The following is a 23986-nucleotide window of genomic DNA, read 5'->3' as shown; positions in this document are numbered from 1 at the left end:
TTCCCAGAGGCCGGCTCTACCACCCAAGGCCCCGTGACTGCAGATCAGCATAGGGGCGTGGCTTCCCCAGAAAACTAGATGCTCTTTTCTCATTAGCTTATCTTCTCCGTCAGTCACTCGAGGTCCCGCCCCATTCCCAGACCCAACGGAAGCTGCGCCTCCACAGAGAGGCGGGTTCTTAGGGCTGATTGGTGGAGAGGGTGGCGGCGGAATCAGCTGGGGGGTTGTTCGAGGAGGCGAAAATGCAGAGAAAGGCGGGGGCGGGGCCTAGGAAACGTCATTCCCCTTTCCTCTTCTGCTCTGAGGCTGCGGCTGCGGTGACTGCTCTTGCTGTTGCTGCCGTCGTCGCCGGCTTGTGACCATGGCTGCGCTCGCCCTTCTGGCTTTGCTCCTTCCCGGTAAGGAGTCGCGGGTCGTTGTGGGAGAACCTGAAGGTGCTCTTGGACAAGCAGTACCCCTGGACGTCCGGGCTCACGCAGTTCCTGGAAGGAAAAGGGAGAGGGGGCGGGAAAGAACAGTAGATAGAGGAGGGGGCAATGCGGTGGTTGTATAGATAAATCCTTAGGGAAAGAGGCAGGGGTGGTTGAGTGAAGGAACGTGGGAGTGGGAATCTTGTACACAAATAGAGAAACCTGTAGAGGGGGATGATAAGACTGTCGAAGAAGAGCTGAGGGTGGGGGTGGGGCAAGGATTCCACTGGTTCTTGGGCTGAGGGAAAAGAGGGAAGTGGCCCTGCCTTCTGGTGCCGCAGTGCTGTCATGGCTGGGAGGGGTATAAGGTGGGGTGGGGGAGGAACCTGACGAGTCTCGTGACCTCCGTGCGGCTTCCCACCTCCTAGGCTCCCCCTCCCCCCCCAAACACACCAGTCGCCCCTCCCGTCCCTTGCCTCGATTCCAGATTGCCTCCCCCTCCACCAGCTTCAGGTCCCCAGCCTCGCTTCTAGATCCGCCCCCAGATACTCAGCCTCGATTCCAGATTCCCTCCCCCCTCCCTCTAGATCCCCAATCTCGCTTCTAGTTCCACCCCCACCCATCCCTAGGTCCCCCAGCCTCACTTTCAGATCCACCCCCAGGTCCCCAGCTTCGATTCCGTGAGTTCCTGCAGGGAAGGGGGTGACGACGAACCCTTCTTCAGGGTTTGGGAGTGTGTGCAGCCACCTGAAAGAGGTGGAGGAAGAAGAAAGGGAGGGGGAGGAGTATCGGGGATGTTGCCTAGAATATTAATGTCTAAATGACTGGAGAAAGGAGATGCTTGATGCTGTTTAAAAAGGCAGCTCCTAAAAAATGCAAATCTGTAGCCCTCCCCCTTTGTCTCCCCACTGTGGAAGAGCTGTTCATTCAACCTGCCTGTTAGGGCAGATATCCCTGGTTTATATCTCACCTACCCATGCATTTCTGTAGTCCTCTGGGGAGCCCATCTAGTCTGTCAATCAGCCATTTTCAAATCCCTAAGCTTTGGGGAGACAAAGACTTTTAATGGGAACTGCCCTCAGAGAGAGCACTTTCAAAATGGGGAGACAACCTGTAAATCGTGTATGTAGAAGATATATACGGATTTAATCGACCCCTTTTATTATAGCTGAATTGCAATCCGAGCTGTAGTTTCTTAAAATATTGAACTCTTAACTTGATCATCCTGTGAAATTCAGGAAATTCTCTTTTTTTCCAGTGCAGTTTGTGTATCGGATGGTACTTAACTAAACCTTTCTTCAGGAATGAAAAAAGTCCCTGGTTCAGGGGAACATCAGTGAGTTTTTTTCCCCCAACTATACAGTGCCTATTACCTTCCTATTCCGTGTTTGTAAGAAAAACACCTGCAGTCTGGCACTAATTTATAGAAGACTTTTTTTCCTCCTCAGATTTGGATTTTTAATAAAATTCCAGATTTTTTGTTCGTTTTTTTATTCAGAAAGATATTTATTTTGAAAACATAAATATCTAAATTTAGTGAAATGGAATTTGAAACAATCGTAATATTTTTTCTTTTTTATTAGGGACCTTCATGTTATAGATGAGGGAACCTGGAGAGTTAAAGCCATTTGCCCAAAGTCATACAGTTGAAATGGAAGAGAAGCTCTTTCTTGGGATCATGGATGATTCTTTTTTTTCCATCACAGTGTTCTCAGACTAGTGGAATTTTAATGTTTCTCTAAGTCTGTGTTCTAATTCTAGTAGTAAGATTAGTACCATATTTTTGTAGTAGGAGTAATTTGGCTTAGACTACTTTATTGCCTAAGATAAAATTATGTTTTATATACATTTTGACCTTTTGTGACAGTGAATTGATATTTTCTTACTAGTTTAAGCCAGTACACACAGCCCAAGAATCTAGATTAATTCACTTTTGCTTTGGTTGTGCTTATCAGCTGAATCATACTATTTTTCCTGGTGACTGAACATGTTTTAATAAGAAATACCTTTAAGGAGGTCAACTTCCCTGTTGTGGGGGAGGGAAAGGTAGATATTTTCTTCTAGTACTTTCTGACAAGGTAGAGTTCAGAGATGTGGTTGAAAGAACTAGATTCTTTGGTCTGAAGAAAAGAGAAAGAAATATCAGAATATTGCCATAATACAAGAGGGATTAGATAAATTTGGTATTGCTTTAAAATCCAGAATGAGTACCTGATAGGTGAAAATTACCAACGTGGATTTCAGCTCATAGAAATTTAAGAAATGATTTTCTAGCAATTGTAGTCTCAACAATGACTGTCTGGTGTATAGTGAGCTTCCTATCACTAGAGGTATCCAAAAGTAGAGACTAGATGTATATACTCAGTTATATAATAGAAGAGAATTCTTTCCTGTATTAGATAGGAAATTAGATTTAGTAATTAATAAAATCCTTTTCAACTATGAGACTCTCTGTTTTTAAGAATTTTTAAGGTTAAAATTGAAATTGAAAACTGAAGATCTTCTGTGTAACTCATAACCAGAATAAGCTTCTGGGAAAAGTTGTGGATGCAATAGCAAGGATTTGAGCCTGAAATCTAGTTGTGGAGATCTTCCCCCAGAAAAGGTATAGAGGTTGATAATTATAGAAAAAAGAATTTTAAAAACAACAACTAAATAATCAAGATAGATATTTATCTAGTAAATATCTAATAAATAAAAATATCTGTCTGTGACATCATTTAATTCTATTTCTTGTATATTCCAAGAGTGGTGAAAGGTAGGGAAGAGTATTTCTTTTTGACATGTTGCCCTTCCCAGGTAATGAGTGATGAAAATTACATTGAAAAGAAAGACAGTAAAATTGATGGTGGTAGTAATGAAGAAAAAGTGCTTACTATGTGGAAAGCACTTGGCCATTTTCCTTCTTTTCCCCCCTCCATTGGTAAAGATCCTCGATAAGTGCCATACTTTGACCATAATATTGTCTAAGGATGTTGTGAATAGAAATCTGGATAAAGGTTATTAAAAATATGGAGTTGTCTAAATAGATATCTTAAATGGATGCCTTGGAAACTCTCCATCTAAACTTCACTTTAAAAAAAAAAATCAATAGGAGATGGAATCAAGAGCAAGAAATAGGATGAATAAAAAAGCATTCTATAATATTTTAAGAATAATGGTAGAACTCAGATTGTCATTTTAGGCAAAATGTTGCCTAGGCAACAGACTGTTGCTATTTGATGGAGTGAATAGATTCTATAGCAATACAAAGACAAGAATGAAACCGACAAGTTTTATCTTTTGGATGGGATAATGTTAAGTGCATAACGAATAAAATAGAAGGGAATTTGGAGAATCAGTAGAGGCCTCTTGTAGGAGGTGATATTTGACCTGAGCTTTGAAGATTTCTAAGAGATGAGGAAAAAATGCATTCCAAACATAAGGAATAGTCTATACAAAAGTGTGAACTTGGTGGGTGGAATGTATCAGGATTAGCCATATGGTCAATTTAACTAAATCATAGAGTTTGTAAAGTGAAATAAGGTATAGTAAAATTGAAGAGGTTTTGGAGTCAGTTTTTTAGGGTTATAAATACAAAATAAGATTTTATCATCTTAGATGGGGAGGGGAGAAAAAGAATGTTCGATGATCAACTATGAAAGACTTTGGTTCTTTTTCAATAATCCAAAGCAATCCCAACAGACTTTGGACAGAAAATGCCATCTGCATCCAGAACTAAGGAGACTAAATGTAAATCAGCACATGCTGTCTACATTCACTTCTTTTTTCTGTTTGTTTGGTTTTTTTGGAGGGGAGGGGTTCTTTGGTTTTGTTTTTGTCTCTCCCATGGTTTTTCCCTTTTGCTCTGATTTTTCTCTCCCAACATGATTAATAAAGCAATGTATATTTTTTTAATAAATAAAAAATAACTTTGACTCAGTTTCCCATGTATTTGAAAAATGAGGCCTTTATCAGAGATACATGTTGCCAAATTTCCCCCCATTTTTCTGCTTTCCTCATAATTTTGGTGCACTGGTTTTGTTTGTGTAAGAATTTTTAAATTTTATATAATCAAAATAATTATTTTACATCTAGTTATGCTCTTGTTTGATTCTAAATTCTTCCCTTATCCGTAAATCTGACAGATTAATTATTCCATGCTCTCTTAATTTGTTTATGGTATTATTCTTTATATGTAAATCATATACCATTTTGACCTTATCTTGGTATATGGTGTGAAATGTTGGTCTATTTCTAGTTTCTGTCATATTGTTTTTTGGTTTTCCCAGCAGTTTTGTAAAATAATGCTGCTGCAACCTTTTTACTGACTTCCATCCAGGTTTTATCTCTAATTGACTTTTAGACATCTTGAATTGTACATTCATTAGTATGTACATTGTATGTGCATTAGTTGTACATATATCTTAAACTCGTATATCCAAACTGAACTCATTATATTTCTCCATAAACCTTCCCCCTGCCTCTGCCTTCCAATATAGAGCTTAATCCTCCCAATCCCTCAGACTCAACCTAGGTGTCATCTTCAGTTGTTGCCAAGAACTGTTGAACTCAACTTTGCCTTATATGCTTCCTTTTCTAACTAATATTACCAACATTCAGGTGCTGGCCCTCACTACTTCACATCTGGACAATTGCTGTAGCCCCGCCTCCTGCCCCACTTTTCCCACTCAGTCCATCCCCCATTCAGCCAAAGCAATTTTCCTAAGGAACTGTTCAACCATGGTTTCCCCCACACACACTTCTCCTGTCCCCCATTGCTTACAGTGTGACCAAGACACTTCTACCTTTCCAGTCTTATCATTTACTCCCTCCTCCCTAATGCTGGCCTCCTTGCTCTTCCTGGAATGAGATACTATCCTCAGCTTCAAATATTTTCTCTGGCCATCCGTCATTCCTGCAATGCTTTTGCTCTCATCTCTATCTCTTGGCTTCAAGACTTGGCTAAAATTCTCTCTTCAATAGAAAGTTTTTCCCAACATCTTTAATAAAATGTCTTTCCCTTCTCTTTTAATTATTTCCTGTTTATTCTGCGTATGTCTTGTTTGTTTTCTCCCTCATTTGATTGAGTTCCTTGAGGTCAGGGACTATCTTTTGCCTCATTTTATATCCCCAGCAGTCAGCACATAGTGCTTGGCACTTATTAATGCTTCATAAATATTTATTAATAGGCTCTTTATTGACTGACAAAGTCTTGAAGATACACTCCCAGTTAATTGGCCTTAACTGCCAGTGATTACCTAAAATTTTAGCAAAGGCATGAGAAGGGGGAGGGGAGGGGAGAAAGAAGATTTTTTTTTTTCCAGTTACATGGAAAGGCAATTTTCAGCATTTATTTTTTGAAAGCTTTTAAATACCAAATGTTTCTCTCTTTCCTCTGTTCCCTACAGGGCAATTAATATGATATAGGTTACACTAGAGCATTTTATTGGAACGCTTTACAGATGTTATCTGATGTTATTCTTTTGTTCCCAAGCTATCTTTTTTTTTTTTTTTTTTGAAGCTTTTCTTGTAAGGTATTATTTTAGATTCATGTTTTGAATTTTCCTGTTATGATAGACTTGAAGTTAGGACTGTCTCTGTTTACTTCTGTAGGGAAAATCGGGGCTAGTCTTATTGTTGCTTTCTTGGAGATATTGAATGTTGTGTTATTCTAGTATTTCAGGAACAGTTCAGTCTAGGGATGAACAAATTTACAAGGCTTCCACAATGGTTATTAAATCAGGGCAAAATCTGACTGCTTCCTCTCTGTTATGAGTTGGACAGATTTCTCACCTGGATTTGGGTCTGAGCCACTCTATCTAGACTGTTAGTGCCTATGGATTCAGCCATTGTGAGGCAGTTGGAAAGTTAGTGGCAACTGTTTCCTGCTACACTATCATCTTGGTTCCACCCCCAATTATTTATCATTTCATGCTTTTTTTTATAGAAAGAGGAAGAGATGTGAGTTAGATATTACTGTGGTTAGGTGGATTTAGAACTGGTTGGAAATTGTGGCCTCAAAAAAAAAATTTGTTTTTTATCCTCACTGATAGATGTCCTTAGTATAGTGGTAATTAACATTTTTTATCAGTGACTTGGAAGGTGAATGCATAGATAGCTTACTTACCATATTTGCAGATTACATAAAGGTGAGAGATTGCTAACACTAGACAGTTTACTATCCTAATCAGCTAGAACAAATTGGTCAAATTGAGTAAGATGAAATTTGCCTAACAATTAAGACAATCCAAAATGAAATCAATTGATCTTGAGATAGGTAGTATATTCTCCCTCATTGAAGGTATTAAGGCAAAGACTGATGCAGCTTTTGGGGAATGTTGTAACTATGAGTTGGAATGAGTATGGTCTCTGAGGTAAAGTAAGGTATGCTTTTAATAGCTAGCAAATATTTAGAACCAATTCAATATCTTTACACATAGAGTAATCATAGTTTCTTTTTTAATACAAAATAGATTATATTTCTGTCTATTACATAACAGATCTATGCTGAAAAAAACTCAATAGGCATGAGTTTTTTTTTCAAATGAAAATTCTTGTTTTGAAGTCATCATTGGAAAAACTATATTAAGTTTTCAAAAAGATAAAAATAATTTCATTTAGTATATCAACTGACTGGTACAGCTTGACAGCTGCTACTCATACAATATATTTGTACCCCGAATTTTCCAGTATTTCAATTTTTCAGTTGGAGATTTGGGAAGAGAAAATTTTATTATACTTAAATATGTAATAACATATATAACATTTCAATGTTTAGCTTCAAATTCCAAATATAAGTTTACTAAGAGTTAATCAGAGATAATCTTCTTTGGAGGAAATGAAGTGAAGTTTAGAAATTAACTCTATAGAACAAAGTAGTGATTGAAGTTGTTCTGATATGTTCTTACCAGTAGTAATAGCTAGCATTTACATAATGGCTACTGTGTGCCAGGCACTGTGCTAAGCATTTTACAAATATTATCTTATTTGACATTCAAAATAACCCTAGGAGGTAGATATAATTATTGCCAACAAGGCTAAGTTATTTGGTCAAGATCACACAGCTAGTGTATATCTGAGGCTGGATTTGAATTCAAGCCTTCCTGACTACAGGCCTAGTACTCTGTTTACTGTATCACCTAGCTGCCTCAGCAACTTTTGTGATTTATATGCATTAGACAAGATGTTTTGCAGAGTAAAATCCATTTCATTAACATGAAGGAATGTGTTAGATCTAGGCAGTCAGTCATGGAGTGAAATCTTAGAAAAGTAGGTTAACAAAACATTGTTAGATAAATGGATATTTAAGTGGAAATGTGGTTTGGCTAAGATATGTAATTTCTCCATTAATGTATGGGTTGCAATCTTGTGGCTATCTTTCAGTTAATGTATTGGGCAGATCAGCTATGTAAAATTATTAGCAGTTTTCCAGTACTAAAAAAATTTTGAACACCATTGTAGCATTCAAGCCTGACTTTCTATATCCCTTATTCTGGAAACTAGCTTACCACCTTTTCTGATATATATATATACACACATACATATATATATATACACACATACATACATATATATATATACACACATACATATATATATATATATACACACATACATACATATATATATATACACATACACACACATACATACTTATAAAGTCATTTAGTAGGCAATATATAAGGTCTTATTTGGACCTGTCATTCTTTCATTTTTTTTTTATATAACCTGAAATTCTGATTCTTTAGGGATCAGGGGATTCCATATATAGATAGCATCATTGGAAACTATTGATGGGAAAAAAAAAAAAGAGCTTTTAAAGTAGGGAGCAGCTGGGCATCTTTGATGGTAGCAATCAGCTTTAAAAATAAAGCATTTAATAGTATTATATATAAAACTGTTGGTTATAATTATCATCATCATCATTATTATTGTCATTATCTAAGCTTTTTGCCTCTTATTCAGCCTTGAACCCAGTTCACTGTCCATTTGGGGAACATGCAAAGACATGTGCTTATTAGTGCTCTCAGTGGGCTCTTAATCCATCTGTAATTGATATGAGTGTTTTACATTTCTTCTGCTTATTGATACTAAATTGAACAAAGTTGTACTTGCATGGTTACATCTAAAATGGATTTCTGTAGGAACTAATACCACAAGCAAACCAGGTAGAACTGATTTAGTCTTGAAGAAATCTGCAGATAAATTTTAAATAAAAACGAAAAATATTCCTAATATTCTTATTAGTATTGATTTTTATACTGTTATCTCATATCTTATTCTTAACTATGGCAAAAACATTGTGTATGTTTTGTGTTGTGTTGTGTTATATTGTGTGTGTATACATGATGTAGTTCTACTTTAACCTGAGGAAAACATCTTAGTCCCCAAATATCTTCTTTTGAATGGAATCTTTTGTTTTTAGAAAATATACTGCTAGACACATCTGTCCTTCAGTCCTTGCCCCCATATGTGTCTGTTTCCTTTGTAACAGATACCTTTAAAATACATATATAGAGTGTGCTGCTTTGGAGGACTTGGGAAAAGGGAGCAGAGGATAAATCAAGACAAACTGAATTCTTTCTCCTTTAGAGGATATAGTTAGGGAATCTGGGAAAAGAAGAAAAATTGTGGCAGTAAAGAATGCAGTATGGAGTTATAAATAAGCTAGATCTCATGGTTGACCAGGCTCTGTGGAAAAGGAGGTATGTGGAAATCCACTTGTGGTTTCTCATGTTGAATAGTCTTTGCAATTAGCATTGTGAGTACAGTTTGAGAATGTAGATAATGTGAGCATAATAAACACTTTTCTGGATCCTTTCCAATGCTCTAAAGGGTCTATAATCCCATCAATGTGTTGTTACTTCCTCTAGTGAAGCAGATTATCACTAATCCACATTTGCCCATCTGTTGTAACTATCACAAGTTGGTCACATCAATCTATCCTTAGTAGTAGAAGTGGGAAATTTGCTAGTATTTAAACTATAATTAAATTAACTTTTTCTGTTTCTTTTTTTAGGTGTACTGGGGAATGAGTTTAGTGTGTTAAGATCACCAGAATCTGTTGTTTTCCGAGATGGAAAATGGCCGATACCCGGAGATAGAATCCCAGATGTGGCTGCATTATCCATGGGGTTTTCTGTGGAAGAAGTATGTGTATCTTCAATAGTATTTGAAACTATTGTAAATCACTTTTGTTGGTTTTTACTAAAGTCATTCAAGGTCCATTGGCAGATGGATATATATATGGTGTCAGTTCAGATACTTAGAAATATTATTTTGTCGGTTTGAAGGAGATTTTAGAAAACTTAGTTTGGCTTTGTTGCCAAATAATATTATTTTAGTTCTTAGTTTATATGGAGTAATTGGTAAATTTTAGAAGTTGAAGTTAATTTTCAAAATTGCTAATAGTTATGGATGTTTTAATTTTGTCTATGTATATACAATACTTTGCTGTGTAATAAGCTTAATTGTTGCAATTGAATGTACTTTTAACTGGTTTTGGTTTTAAAGTTGTTTATAATAGTTTTTTTAAAGTTATATCTGACTCACCATCAGTAGGCCTTATAATTTGATTTGGTTTTCCAATTCTGGTGATAGGCATATTAATGATCTATTTAATATCATTATAATGATTATTAAATTTAATATTTAATAATGATTATGTTGAATATATTTATGAAATATAATAATTACATTAAACATAATAAATCATATTAATAAGATTTTTCTTCAGTCCCTAGAACACTGACTTTGTCTTAACATCTTTTCTAATTTGCTGGGTTTGAAGTGAAATCAGTCTTTCAGATGGTTGTTAAAAATTTGCAATTCTTTTAAAAACTGTTCTTATTTTTTAAGATTTAATGAAATGTGTTCATTAAAGAATGACATTTTGTCATATATATTTGATTAATAAGGAGAAAAATTATTTATTATTGATGTGGGATTTATCCCTGAGTTAGCATCCAAGTGCAATCAGACCTGGCTGCATTTGGATATCTCAAGCTATAAGTTCCATAGACTGAGTCCCTTAGACATCTCCTTCACATTCAAAATAGAACTTGAAGTTCTCCCCAGACTTTTCCCTCTTCTAGACTTCCTTATTACTATCTAGAGTAATACCTTTTTACCCATTATCCAGTTTCTCATACTTAGTGTCATCTTCAACTCCTTACTTGCATTTACCCCACATCTCCACTTTGTTACTAAGCCTTGTCATTTCTATTTTAACAGCATCTTTCAAATACATTCCCTTTTCTTCACTTACATAGCACCATCCTGGTGTAAGCTCTCATCATATCCCACCAGACATTACAGTAGCATTCTATTTAGTCAAATGTCTTCTCATTCCAGTTCATCTTCACCTGGTGTAGGCTCTCATCATCTCTCACGGGACAATTACAGTAGCATTCTGTTTAGTTAAACAAATGTCTTCTTACTCCAGTTTTGTTGAAGAGAGCAATAACCAAAAGATTAGTTTGAGGGAGAAGATAATATTTTCATTTAAGAGAATAAGGTTATGATTTAGAATTTGAAAACCACTTCATGTCTCTTTATTGTCTGCATATTTTTCTTTAACTTGTAGATCAGATTGCCTCCTCTCCACCTTCCTTCCCTGTTGTGATATGGGAGCCACCTGCCAGTGGCTGCTGGAGGTCTAACTCAGACTGTAGCTTGTGATTCTTGTACCCCACGTTGGGCGCTAGAAGGACACTACAGTTTCTCCCCTCCCCCCCCCATTTTATTTTGTAGAGAAGATGATCAATAAACAAAGTGATGATAAAACTCAAATAGCATCTCTTATTATATAAGGGCTTTGTGTGATTGGAATACATACTGTATTAAATGAAATTCATGGATTTTCTGAAAATTTTACTTCCATTGTTATCCTGGTTACTCCTGGTTTTTTCTTTTTAAGATATTTTGGAGGGGATTTGCCTAAATTAAAAATTAAGCCTTAATTTATACTTTTAAATATTTAGGACCTTTCATGGCCTGGACTTGCTGTGGGCAACTTATTCCATCGTCCTCGAGCTACTGTTTTGGTGACAGTGAAGGGAGTGGACAGTTTAGCTTTACTCAAGAATGGTGTTGTTTCATACCCTCTTGAAAATGTGAGTATTTGAGAAGACTGGTTTTTAAAATATTATTTTGTAAATGTCACTAGGTACTTTAGTTTTGTAGCATATAGCTATTTTCTTATGTTTGTTTTAATAAGTTGATTAATATGAGGAAGTCATCTCTTTTTTTTTCCCCCATAAAGAAAAAATTAAGGCAACTAGGTGGCATAGGGAATAGAGCACCAGCCTTGAAGTTAGGAGGACCTGAATTCAAATCTGGCCTCAGACATTTAACATACTAACTGTGTGACCTTGGGCAAGTCACTTAATTCCCATTGCTTTACCAAAAAGAAAAACTAAATATTGTCAATAAACTTGATGCGCTCTAGACCTCTTGGATCTTATTTTGTCATTCTGAGTAGAAAATAGCCTGTCATTGTATAGACAGGGAGAAGAGTTGGTAAAGTATTCACTTTGTTGTTTGGGGGACATTGTTCTCTAGTTATTTTGGTTAGAATTTGGCCTCCATACATTTTGGTATATATTATTTAGTTATTTTTTCACCTTCAGGAAAAGAAAGTTCCAGAAGTTGCTAAAGAGTGTGATAGAGTGAACTCTCAAACTTAAAGAGGAATACAAACCTGAATACTTTTTAAAGAGGTTTATACTCATTTTCCCCTTATAAAATCATCCAAATATAATTGCACCTTGGTTTAGAGAAAAAACTTCATTTGGTTGAGACTAAATCTATAAACGCAGAATTCCATGGTAGATAGAATGAGACTTAATCAGTGAGGTTCAATTTCTTTGATATTTACTGTGTGCCATGGAGGAGGCAACTTACTCTTTGAATCTCAGACAACTCTATAAAAGTCTAATTTATAGATTGCTAAAGAGTATTTCTTTATTTACATCTTTATATGTAAATAGTCAGAGGATCTGAATTCAAATCTCTGATCTCTGACTTGAAACAAATCATTTAATCGTTCTCTAGATCTTAATTTAATTTCATCAAGTGTAAAATGAGGAAATTGACTAGCTGACTTTACAATTCCTTCTAGCTCAAGACCTGCATTTTCAATTTCTGGTTGTAATCTTCATTAAGGGAGAGAGAAGCCTGCATTAGACTCACAAAATTTACTAGCCCTTGATTAGGAAATGACTGATGACTGATAATTTGTGATCAGTATCATATTTTGCCTTTAGATTATATGCTTTTGAACTTTTTTGATCTTTTCAGTCTACTGGATTGGGAGGAATAGTAATTTACTCACTAGTCCTTTGTGGTTGCTTGTTAATTGGAATGATAAAACAGCTGAATTTAGAGTCAAGATGACCTATATTTATATTTCACCTCAGACACTTACTGTGTTCTTCAGTGAATATCACATATCTTCTCAGGACCATGTAAAAGGAGAGAATCGGAAGTCCTCTCTAGTGCTGAATCTATTATTATTATTATTATTATTATCATCATTATTATATATTATTACATTGTTATCTATTAATGACTTAATAGAACTTCCTAAGGAAATAGTGGCTTAGGACTCTTGAATTTTTATAAATAATAAACTTGCTTACATAGGTAGAAATTTTGCAAAAGCAGTAGTCATCATAATAGCCTTTTAAGATTATTATCTCAAGTTTTTTTTTTCTTTCTTTTGGTAAAAATTTTAAAATAAAGTGTTATTCTTATATCCTAGGCAGTTCCTTTCAGTCTTGACAGTGTGGCAAATTCTATCCACACATTTTTTTCTGAGGAAACACCTGTAGTTTTGCAGTTGGCTCCTAGTGAGGAAGTAAGTAATACAGTTTTTAAAATATTCTAAAAACAAAAAATTGTCTTCAATTTTCAAATGTGTTTTTTATCTTCAGTTTTTCAAAAATTATTTTAATTATAAACTTAATAGTCCTCAGCAGAGACCCATATATAAAGTTTGTATAGGAAAAAAAATCTAATTTCTGTCATCTGTTTGAGAAAAATACATACTTTATCATTAAGAAATCTCAAGATTTTTCTAATTTAATTATAAATTAAAAACAGCTGCTGTTACTTGTACTATGTGTTGAAATGACTATGCAGTGTGTAGACAAGTTTTAAATGTGTTGTTATTTCAGAGAGTGTATATGGTGGGGAAAGCAAATGCTGTATTTGAAGATCTTTCAGTCACTCTGCGGCAGCTGCGGAATCGCCTGTTCCAGGATAACTCCATTCTCAGCTCTCTGCCCCTTAACTCTCTGAGCCGGAACAATGATGTAAGTGCTGCTGAGATAACAAATGGATGAATAGTGCTCTTCATTTTTTCCTCCCTTACATTGCTGAATGAAGGACTAACAAGGAAAGTGGGGGGTGACTTTGTTATAGTAACTAGAATTGCATTCAGGCATGAAGATTGTCACCTGTTGTAAAAGTTTAAATGTGTCGTGATCAGGGGCAGGTAGGTAGCACAGTGGATAGAGCACCAGCCCTGAAGTCAAGAGGACCCGAGTTCAAATCCCACCTCAGACACTTAACACTTCGTAACTGTGTGACCCTGCACAAGTCACTTAACCCCAATTGCTGGGGGAAGGGAGGGACAAGAATGTAATAATCATTTTTCCTTGCCCCTAGTTGCCATATTTTTTACTAGGCCATTCAGGACATCATAGCAGTGGAGCCAGTCTAAGTAGAGCTCCTTAATCTATCAAGCCAGCCAGCCATTTTCCTCAAGCCTCAATCATGTTATATTCACATATGAATACCATGCCTCTTAGGTCTAAACATGACCAACATCCTTCATATAACTAAAGAAAAATTGGCAAAGGGGAAATGAAAACTTCAGGCATTGTAATATGGAGATATAGCGTGAACCTGTGATTTAACTTTTATAGGGAACTCTGTGGTGAGAAAACTCCCTCTAACTAATTCAAATTAGTACCTTCTATGTAACTTACAGACACTATTAGAAAGTTACCTAAAGTACTGAGAGACTTGGGATCACACAGCTAAGTATGTGTAAGAAACAAAATTTGAACCCATGTGTTCCTGTCTTTGATGCTAGCTCTCTGCCCTATAACATACTGTCCTCTCATGTTGTAATAAGAAAAAAAAATTATATTGCTTTGGTATCTTGGTGAATTTGTGATTAATAATGTTTTAAAATGTGATTTTTAATCATTACTACTTGGATTATTCATTTTACTTAGAATGTTTACTGTCCTAAAAGTTATCTTTAAGAGACGTATTCTGTAAAAGATCATTTTACAGATTCTTCTGTGCTTTGATTATGCTATTATTAATTTGGGTTATTTGCAGTATTCTCGAGAACAAGAATTCACAGTGTATTGAAGATATCTAGATCTAGATCTGTACCTACCTATCTATAATTTGTATTACAGATAGACAAAGTAAATTATTTTCATCATTAAATAATAAACATGAATCTCAGTTTTTACATTTTCTGCTAAAATGAAAACTAATAATTTTATTTTGATCTTCTAGGTTGATTTGCTATTTCTTTCTGAGTTACAAGTTCTACATGATATTGCAAATTTGGTAAGCAGGCAACTTTGGTATTAAAAGAAAACTTTTAAAAATCCTCAAGTTTTCCACTTCATGTTCCAAAATATACCTTTTTAAAGAAATTCTCTTAAAAGACTGGTGGTGAATGAATAGGTAGGAAAATAGATTGAAATATGATTTAACGTACCAGATAAAAATCCTATCAAAACTGTTAATGACTTTATGTCTGAAATTAGCATAGATTTGGATAGAATTTATATGTGTGTTATACCTGTTGTTAATAAAAAATTATTCATATTATATGTTTATGTATTTTTTAACTGTACCTGTGATTTCACTGGTCTGAGGCGCTCCTGATTAGGAATTAAACTGTGTCTGAGATACTGAGATTAAAAGTGTTTTTATGTGGGTTATAAAACCAGTATGCATCAAAAGATAGAACTTAAATTCAGGCACTGAGGTCAGCTCCTGTATACACTGTGCTGTGTTACTTTTGTGTTTAAGTGTACATCTTAATTAAATAGCTGGTCTGTTAGATTTTCAGAGGTCAGGATATACATTTCCCCAACTTTGATTTCAGCAATAGTTTTAATGCTTTTGATCCTTTGCCTTTTTCCAAAAGTTTTACCAACAATTAAACACACATAGGTAGTTTACAAAACAGCTAGACAAACTCTCTATAACTTAGTTTTAGAGAAGTGATTAAGGCAGTGATTTTTCCCTTCTACTACACTGTGATACTATTTATGTGAACATGAGGGCAGAGAAACCAAGTCTTATTCATGTTTTCACAGCAAATCATTGGCAAAATTAGAGGTACCAAGTATTCTTATTCTTGTTTTGTTCTCTTGAATGATCATGAAGTACATGTGCATGTTTCAAAAATATTAGTGCAGTTTTAAGTTTTGATAATTGAAGAAATAAAAGTGCTACAAACTTAGAAGAAATAATATTTGAAAGGCTAATTATTTAAAATCTTAATGTATTTCTTGCTAAATTTAACATACCTTATTGTATAGGATAACTCACTCTAATTGTTACTAGTTTTTTAATTAATTTCATAATTATGTCACTTGAATCAATAATCTGCTTCTAAAGCTTTTTAGTAGTTTTTTAAAGCTTTTTAGTAGTTTTTTTACTTTTATGTCTAAATAGCAATCTACTTTACATGTTGTGTTGTTTTTTTTAATGTAGAAAACAAGCAATGGGACTAGAAATTAGCATTTAAATAACCAAATAACCAAAAAATACTTATGTGTCTAGGAATTAGAATTATTCTCCTTAGAATTAGTTGAGTTCTTACTACCTTTATCAAACTCTTGATGTCATGACTATAATGTGATGCTCATCTTTTTATCATCTCAGAGAATGTTTGAAACTTGCTAAATATCATGAATATAATTGCGTACAACCTACTCCAGTTATAGATGAAATTTAGTTTGAAATAAATTTTAAGTGAACATATTTGCAATTTTATTCATTCTGTAATCTTTTCTTAAGTTATCTCGACACAAGCATCTAGCCAAAGATCATTCTCCTGACCTGTATTCTCTGGAGCTGGCAGGCTTGGACGAAATTGGAAAACGCTATGGAGAAGATTCTCAGCAATTCAAAGATGCTTCACAGATCCTTACTGACTGTCTTCAAAAGGTGACTTTACCAATATATAAAACTGAGTTGCTAGTAAAGTAGACAATATCAAGAGAAATAAATAACTTTTTATTTATTTAAAAAATATTTTATGCTTAAAGTACCATAGATAATGTGAATCTATCTGGTCCTGGGGTATTTTTCTTACAGAGTTCATTTATGAATTGTTTGATTTCTTTTTCTAAGATAGGGTTATTTAAGGTATTCTATTTCCTTTTCTTTTAGTGTAGAAAATTTATATTTTTTAATTAAACATTCATCCATTTCATTTAGATTATCAGGTTATTGGCATATATTTGGGCCAAGTAATTCCTAACAATCATTTTTATTGGTTATCAATTCATTGTTTTCATTTTTGATGTTGGTAATTTGATCTTCTTTCTTTTTTAAAAAACAAATTAACCAGTGTTTTATTTAATTGATTTTCTTTTTTAAAAAAAAAAAAACTTTTAATTTTATTAGTTTAATGTTTATTTCTGTTTTCTTCATCATTCCTTTAATTTTTCAGGATTTCTATTTTGATGTTTAGTTGGAGATTTTTTTGTTCCTCTAGTTTTCTAAATTGCATGCCCAATCATTGGTATAGCTTTTTTTTAATTGATGAGAAGCATCTGGACATATAATTTTCCCCTAAGTATTATTTTAGTTGGATCCCACAAATTCTACTGTCTTGTCTCATTGTTGTCATTATCTTGAATGAAATTGTTGATTATTTCTATGATCTGTTCTTTGATTCATTAATATTTTTTAATATTGTTTAATTTCCAATAAATTTTAAATCTATTCTTCCAAAGTTCTTTATTGAACATTTTGTATAAGGTGCCTCATAATGGTGGGCAATAGTATATACTCCTATATATATATATATATATATATATATATATATATATATATATATATAAAACTTTTCTAAAATTCTACATCTCTCCTTAATTTTCTTCTTGTTTATTTTATGGGTAGATTTATTTAGATCCAAGATTGGACTCCCAGTAGAATAATTTTATTGTCTCTTTCATTCCTGTAACTCATTTAACCTTTTCTTGAAGAGTTTAGGTGCTATGTTCTTTGATGCAGTATAAAATACATTCTATTTATCCCTTTAAATTAGCTTTATTTTTACATTTGCTTTTACTTGGAGATTTTTATTATTCTTGCCTTTCTTACTTAAGCTGAAACCTAACAGATTCTTCTCCAATTCCTTATTTTAACTCAATGTATCTTTCAGTTTCAAGTGTGTTTCTTAAAAACATCATATTGTTAGATTCTGGTTTTCTCATCTATTCTTCTATCTTCTTTTTTCATTTTGTGGACAGGTTCATTATATTCACATTCACAGTTATGATTGCTAACCGTGTATTTTCCTCCATCCTATTTTCTTGAACTTATCCAGCTTTTTTAACCCATCTCCTCAAGAATTGGTTTTATTTCCAGCCATTGTCTCCATTAACCTACCTTTCCTTTTATTTCCCTCTCCCTCTTTCTCTTAACTTCCTTCTCTCCTAATTTCCTGTTGTATAAGATGAATTTCAAATTCATTTTATTCTTCCCTCCATGAACCAGTTTAAATGGAATTGAGGTTCAAGAGTAATCTACTTTCCCTTCCTGCCCCCTTTATTATATAAGCCCTTCCCTGCATGTCCCTTTTATGTGGGTTAATTTTCCTCATTTTTTAGTTCTCCCTTTTTTTATTCTCCAATGCATTCCTCTTTCCCCAGCTTTACATTCTTATTTTGAAGTCCTCCCAACATAAGAGAATTACAACTATGCCCTTTGTCCTCCCAGGTAAGGGGCATGTTCTAAGGGATTACATATAATTATAAGGTTTATGTTTTTCAGTCCCTTATGATTCTTTCTCATATTTACCTTTTTATGCTTCTCTTGTTTCCTGTATTTGAACATCAAATTTTCTATGCAGCTCTGGTCTTCAGCAGGAATGCTTGAACTCTATTATTCCTTTTCCCTTTTCTTTCTCTCTTCCCCCCCAAAAGAATTATATTTTATTTTGTTGGATAGATTATCATTGGTTGTAATCCTAGATCTTTTGCCTTCTAGAATATCCTATTTCAAACTCTCCTTCCTTTTAGGTAGTGGCTGCTAAATCTTGTGTCATCCCTATTGTCCCAGGCAGCCCCCATCCTCTTCTTCCTGTCTACCTTCCTGAGATTCCCTTTGTTTGGAAAATGACTCACTTTTCCCTGACATTTTTGGTCAAAATTAATTTTGATGCATTTTCTGGGTTGTGGAGGAGTTGTATTGAGAAGACTCTAAGGAGAAAGAATCTGACTGTCCTTACTCCTCATCTTGATTCTGCCCCCTCTGCCATAGAAAATAAAACTTATTTTTAAACTGGACCTATGATTTCATTAATAAAGGAAACTACCAGGAAATTCTTCCAATGTAGATTGGCATTCTCTCTTTTACTCAAGAGTCCTTGGAATTGCCTAAAGCAATGAGAAATTAAATTATTTGCCCAGGATTAAAAAAGCCAGAGTAACACTTTGAATCATGTCTTTTCTGATTTGGAGTCATCTCTCTACCCACCATAATAACCTGCTTCTCTCAGTAAAACAAGTGATTTGTGATAAAGGGAATTCCTGGATAGGACACTTTTCCTTCCACTGAAGCTTGGTACTTTTCTCTGCAACTTGTAATTTTAAAGAATTGCTTAAAATAGTGAAAGGTTTATTGACTGATCCAGGGTATGTCAGACTTGAACACAGGTCTTCCTGGTTTCAAGGTCAGCTCTCAGTCCATAGTAACATATTTAAGTACCGAATGGCACATCAACTTATCAAAAAAAACTAAAAGACTAATAAATAAATAGTAATTGAAGGAGATTTCAATGTCTATGTTTAGACTTGAATAAAACTAACAAATATAGAATGATAGATTTAGAGCTGGAAAAAGATCTTAAGAGGCTTTTGAGTCTATCTTCATTTTACAAAAGAAGAAAAATCTATAGGCAGAAATGTCTAAATGCATTCTTTAAAAACTGTTAACAACAGAAGTCAAAATCGGTAAGGGAAATTTGAGCAAAAGAAATCCTTAAATGGGAGCTAAAAAAAAATCCAGATAATGTATACATAGGGCAAAGAATAATTTTAGAAAAATGATTATTACTCCATTTACTATAATGAGAAGGTAATATTTACCAGATGCAGGAAAGTGATCCTTAAAGGAAAAGTCCCACATTCATATTAACCAAAGAAAGAAAGAAACAACTGGTGAATTTTGTCTTGTTTTTAAAAAAAAAAAAATCTTAAATCCTCAAATAATCAGAAAAGTATAAATACTAAAAATTATCAAAGAGATGTACAAAATTAAAACCAAAACATAAAAAACTGTCTTCAGAGAATGCAATAAACATGTTGGAAGAGATCTATAGTAGATATGAGGGGACTGATTGACAACTTTTTATTTGACAGTATTTTTTCCTCCAATACTTTGTTGTCTTAAATAGTCTTGAGCTGTTATTTGGGGACAATGCTTTTTCAGTAGATTATTTAAATCGGTTTAGTAGTGATGCTAGATGGAAATAGATTTGAAGAAACATTTTCAGGATCTTGGACTCCAGAAATGTTAATATCCAAAAGAAATAGTTGCCCTAAAAAAACTAACCTTCATTTTGTATCTGTTCCACTCATAGTCCTTTTATCTGGCACTTACAGAAATCAGGCTTTTCCATATGACATGACATCCCTGGCCATGCTCTCTGGCATTGGCTGTACTGTCTCCTAGTCCCTATTAATGCTGAAAAGGGAGATAGAATACTCCTTGCTTCCTATTGCCTATTCACTCTCCTTTGGTCATTATCACTCAGCAACCCCTTGTCCTTTTGAAAGTTAGTACTCTCTCAAAATATATTACCTAGTATGGGTTGTGGTAGTCATGACCATTGGTCTCTGGGTCATTCTTTCACCTTTATCAGAATTAAATATTTGGTTCACTTTCTTCCTTTCCTGACTTCTGCAAAGGGACTTTATCATTGACATTGAGGCAAACCCTGAAATTCTAACCTCTGACTTCCTCAGTATCCTCAAATTTCATGACCTTAGGCCTTTATTCCACCTTAGCTGCACATAAGGAAAATATTATCCTGGATCTCTTCATTAAGTTCTCAACCTCTGCAAGCAAAAACTCTTGACATTCCTATTTTTCATCATAACCGATTCTCTCTTCCTTGTGCCTGCCTCCCTTTTCTGTACTTTTCTTCATCCTTATGACCTCCAGTGCCTCCACCTGAAGTCATTTTTCTCCTTTTCCTAATCTCAAATTCATAAACTTCTATTTAATTTTGATAGTAAAATAAGTACTCTTTCTTAGTTTGCAGATGAGATGTATGACCTTTATGGTGGGAATGCAGTAGTGGAAGTAGTAACGGTAAAGTCATTTGACTCCCCACTTGTGAGAAAGACACGTTCTATTCTTCAGGCAAAACAGAATGTAAGTTCTAATTTTCTGAGCATTCTAATTTTATATACTCCTTTACGATCAAGGGATGAAGTTTTTTCCTAACCAAATCATAATTCACTTTGAAACTGTTAAACTAAATATACTGAATCTAAGATGTAATTACAATTAAAATATAAGTTTTGTTATTTTTAAACTCCCACTGAGAAAATTTGAAATCACATTCAGGTATAGCTGTTAAATTTGTAATGTACTAGTGATTTTGAGGTGTATTTCCAGAGTTTGGTTGGTAAAACACTTAATTTTTCTCTAGGATCAGGGATGAAAGGGAAATGGTTCAGAATCAATAAGGTGATGCTCATTTTGTTTTGTCATATAATTATGCATTAGAAATTAATGGTGAAAATATTTTCCTGTTGACTTTGGCTATGACCCCTTTAGTTTTAAGACTGAAATATAGAATCATAATTTGAAATGCTCATTTTCTCTAGCATATTTCTTTAGTATTCTCTAAATACTGATTTAGAAGAATAGTAATGTAGATCATTCAAAACAATGAGTTGTTATGTATGTGACTTTTAAGTAAAATTATATATATACTCATCCATAGATATAGTCTTCTTCATGTATAACCACAGTTTCTTCCATATCCAATTCTATTGGGAAGTTGAATCAAGAAGATTAAATAGTAAACTTCCCATTATTTGAATGTTACAGGTCATGTTTTCTAGTAACTTAGGAAAGTCTTTGCATTCAGGGAACTAGAAAGGAAAACAGTACCTTTTGGTTGATCCCTTGTATTGAAATTGCCTTTCCAATCCACATCCCTTTGCAAGTCATTCTTGTCTCTTTAAGGTGAACTGTGAGTTCATCCCTCAGGCATTTTGTTGAATTGGAATATAATCCTTTTACAAATGATACTAGACTTCTTTATAATGTAGAAAGTTTCTTCTCTTTGAATTTTTTTTTTAATTAAGTAAAATTAAGTGTATTTGGTGAATGAAGATTGAAAATACATCATAGATTTTCATGTACTTCAAATAGTATTTAAATTTCTATTTAATACAGATATGAAATTTGATTTATGTAAAATATGATTGTATATTAGGTGAAAATGGAAATTTGAGGGAGGGGGCAATTAAGACCTAACATTCCTAGCAGCATTATGTTGTTCCCTGTGCCTTCCTGACATGTTATTATAATTTTTCTGATTACAATTGAGATAACTTTCTATGTTTATCTTTTCTCTCTTTCCCCCCTTAACTATAGAGCAATTCGGTAAATCCATACAATCTTGCATATACATACGACATAAATTACGCAGTAATCTTCAACATGATTCTTTGGATAATGTTGGGCTTAGCCTTAGCTGTGATCATCATCTCCTATGGCCTGTGGAACATGGATCCTGGCTATGATAGCATTATTTATAGGATGACAAATCAGAAGATCCGAATGGATTAACTTTTTTCTGTGTCACCCTAATAAAAGAATATGGAAATCGTCCATATTATATTAAGATAAGTTTTTTGGTATGGTTTAAAGTAAATGTTGTATTTAAAATGTATTAAAGGATAATATTTGTTTTCTATTTTGTGTGTACTTGTAACCATTTTTCAAAGTGGGTAATATTTAAGTGAAAATGTGACACAAATCCTTCACTCTGCTATGTTAATACAATGGCATTAAAATAATTTCATTCCATTTTAAATCTGGAAATGTGCACTGAAACTTTAAATATTTATAAATGTTAGCCTGTGTGTTGCTCATCTCTGGGGAACAAATGCACTGAAAGTATAATAGAAATATTTTGCTAAGTTCTTTAACAGTATGAATAGAAATCATCTCTAGATTGTTATGTATTATGAATTACTTGTAAATGTCTTAAGATGATGTAAATATCTTGAACAGTATTGGATGAAGGTTTTTATGATCTACAAAAGCCCTAAAATGGGAGAAATATTTACATACATAGTTTTAGAAAAATATTCCCGTAGACAGAAGATAACTGTTTTTTAACCTCTTTTGGAAGCTTGATGATCTATTAAGAGATGGGCAAGACCTAGAAAAGGAAACACAGAGTATCTGACTGGACTGGACCTAGAAGAGCAGGGTTCTAATTCCACTTCATGCCATGTCTAGCTGTGTGACATTGGAGGAGTCACTAAACTTTTTGGGCTTCAGTTTCCCCTTGTGTACAATGAGGGGGTTGGACTAAATGTCATTTCGGTTCCTGCCAACTCTGAAATACTCTCATCTGTCAGCATATGGTATTGTGAATTCTTACAGTAAGTTATGCACTCAGACACACATTTCTATTATGGTGGTACTTTTGGGAATGGCTTGAGTTGAAAATCCATTTTTTTATTTTCATGTATGTTTTTCAACTCATATTAATTGGTACAGTTGATATTACAATCTCATTCTACAGAGTGCTAAGTGGATAATCTACTTTTTGATGTGAATCAATGTATCAAACTTATTAAGTGACTGAAATAAAAATTGATAAGGATTGCAAATATGTCTTAGTCATTCACCGCATCTATATAATTGTATATGAAATGAAATAAGTAGTTTTACAGAAAAAATTGTCTTATTAGAAAATACATGTGCCCTTTTAAAATGAGCTGTTTTACAAATATTACTATGTCAAAGATGTGATAAAAGGTTAAGATAAATGGGTTCAGAATGAGGGGTGATGATCAGCCCTTAAGTTCCAGGTATGCTTGCAATATCAGGAGAAAATAAGGAAGGGCTTCGTACACTGGATTTACATATTAAGCCTTATGGGAGAGGATTTTGGGAAAGATGGGCAAGCATGATGGATTTTGGTCTTCACTAGAAGAAACATTCAAAATAGTGAAAAACAGGCCCATTTGAGTACTGACGCTGCTTTATTTACATCATTGTCATGAGTATAAATAAAAGCATTTTAGTTCTCTTTATAATTTTTTTTTAATTGAACACATAAT

The 23986-nt window shown here is 34.0% G+C and overlaps 1 protein-coding gene across 1 annotated transcript; it reads left to right on the top strand.

Moving 5' to 3' along the window:
- The first annotated feature begins 208 nt into the window (after positions 1–208).
- Positions 209–23533, top strand: ATP6AP2 (ATPase H+ transporting accessory protein 2). Its single transcript, XM_051985027.1, has 9 exons — positions 209–398; positions 9412–9542; positions 11375–11506; positions 13156–13251; positions 13571–13708; positions 14934–14987; positions 16455–16604; positions 20928–21047; positions 22284–23533. Exons 1-9 carry the CDS (start codon positions 362–364, stop codon positions 22476–22478), a joined length of 1053 nt encoding a protein of 350 aa, XP_051840987.1. The 5' UTR covers positions 209–361; the 3' UTR covers positions 22479–23533.
- The last annotated feature ends 453 nt before the right edge of the window (positions 23534–23986 follow it).

This window comes from Antechinus flavipes, chromosome 3 (assembly GCF_016432865.1).
Source record: "Antechinus flavipes isolate AdamAnt ecotype Samford, QLD, Australia chromosome 3, AdamAnt_v2, whole genome shotgun sequence".
Classification (NCBI taxonomy): Eukaryota; Metazoa; Chordata; class Mammalia; order Dasyuromorphia; family Dasyuridae; genus Antechinus; species Antechinus flavipes.
This window is presented reverse-complemented; position numbering and strand designations above follow the sequence as displayed.

Bases quoted from the DNA above. Each gene is read 5' to 3' on its own strand.
- ATP6AP2 (XM_051985027.1), top strand. From the start codon at position 362: ATGGCTGCGCTCGCCCTTCTGGCTTTGCTCCTTCCCG. The intron at 9,543-11,374 runs GTATGTGTATCT...TTAAATATTTAG, and splicing joins TGGGGTTTTCTGTGGAAGAA to GACCTTTCATGGCCTGGACT. The intron at 16,605-20,927 runs GTGACTTTACCA...ACTCTTTCTTAG, and splicing joins TTACTGACTGTCTTCAAAAG to TTTGCAGATGAGATGTATGA.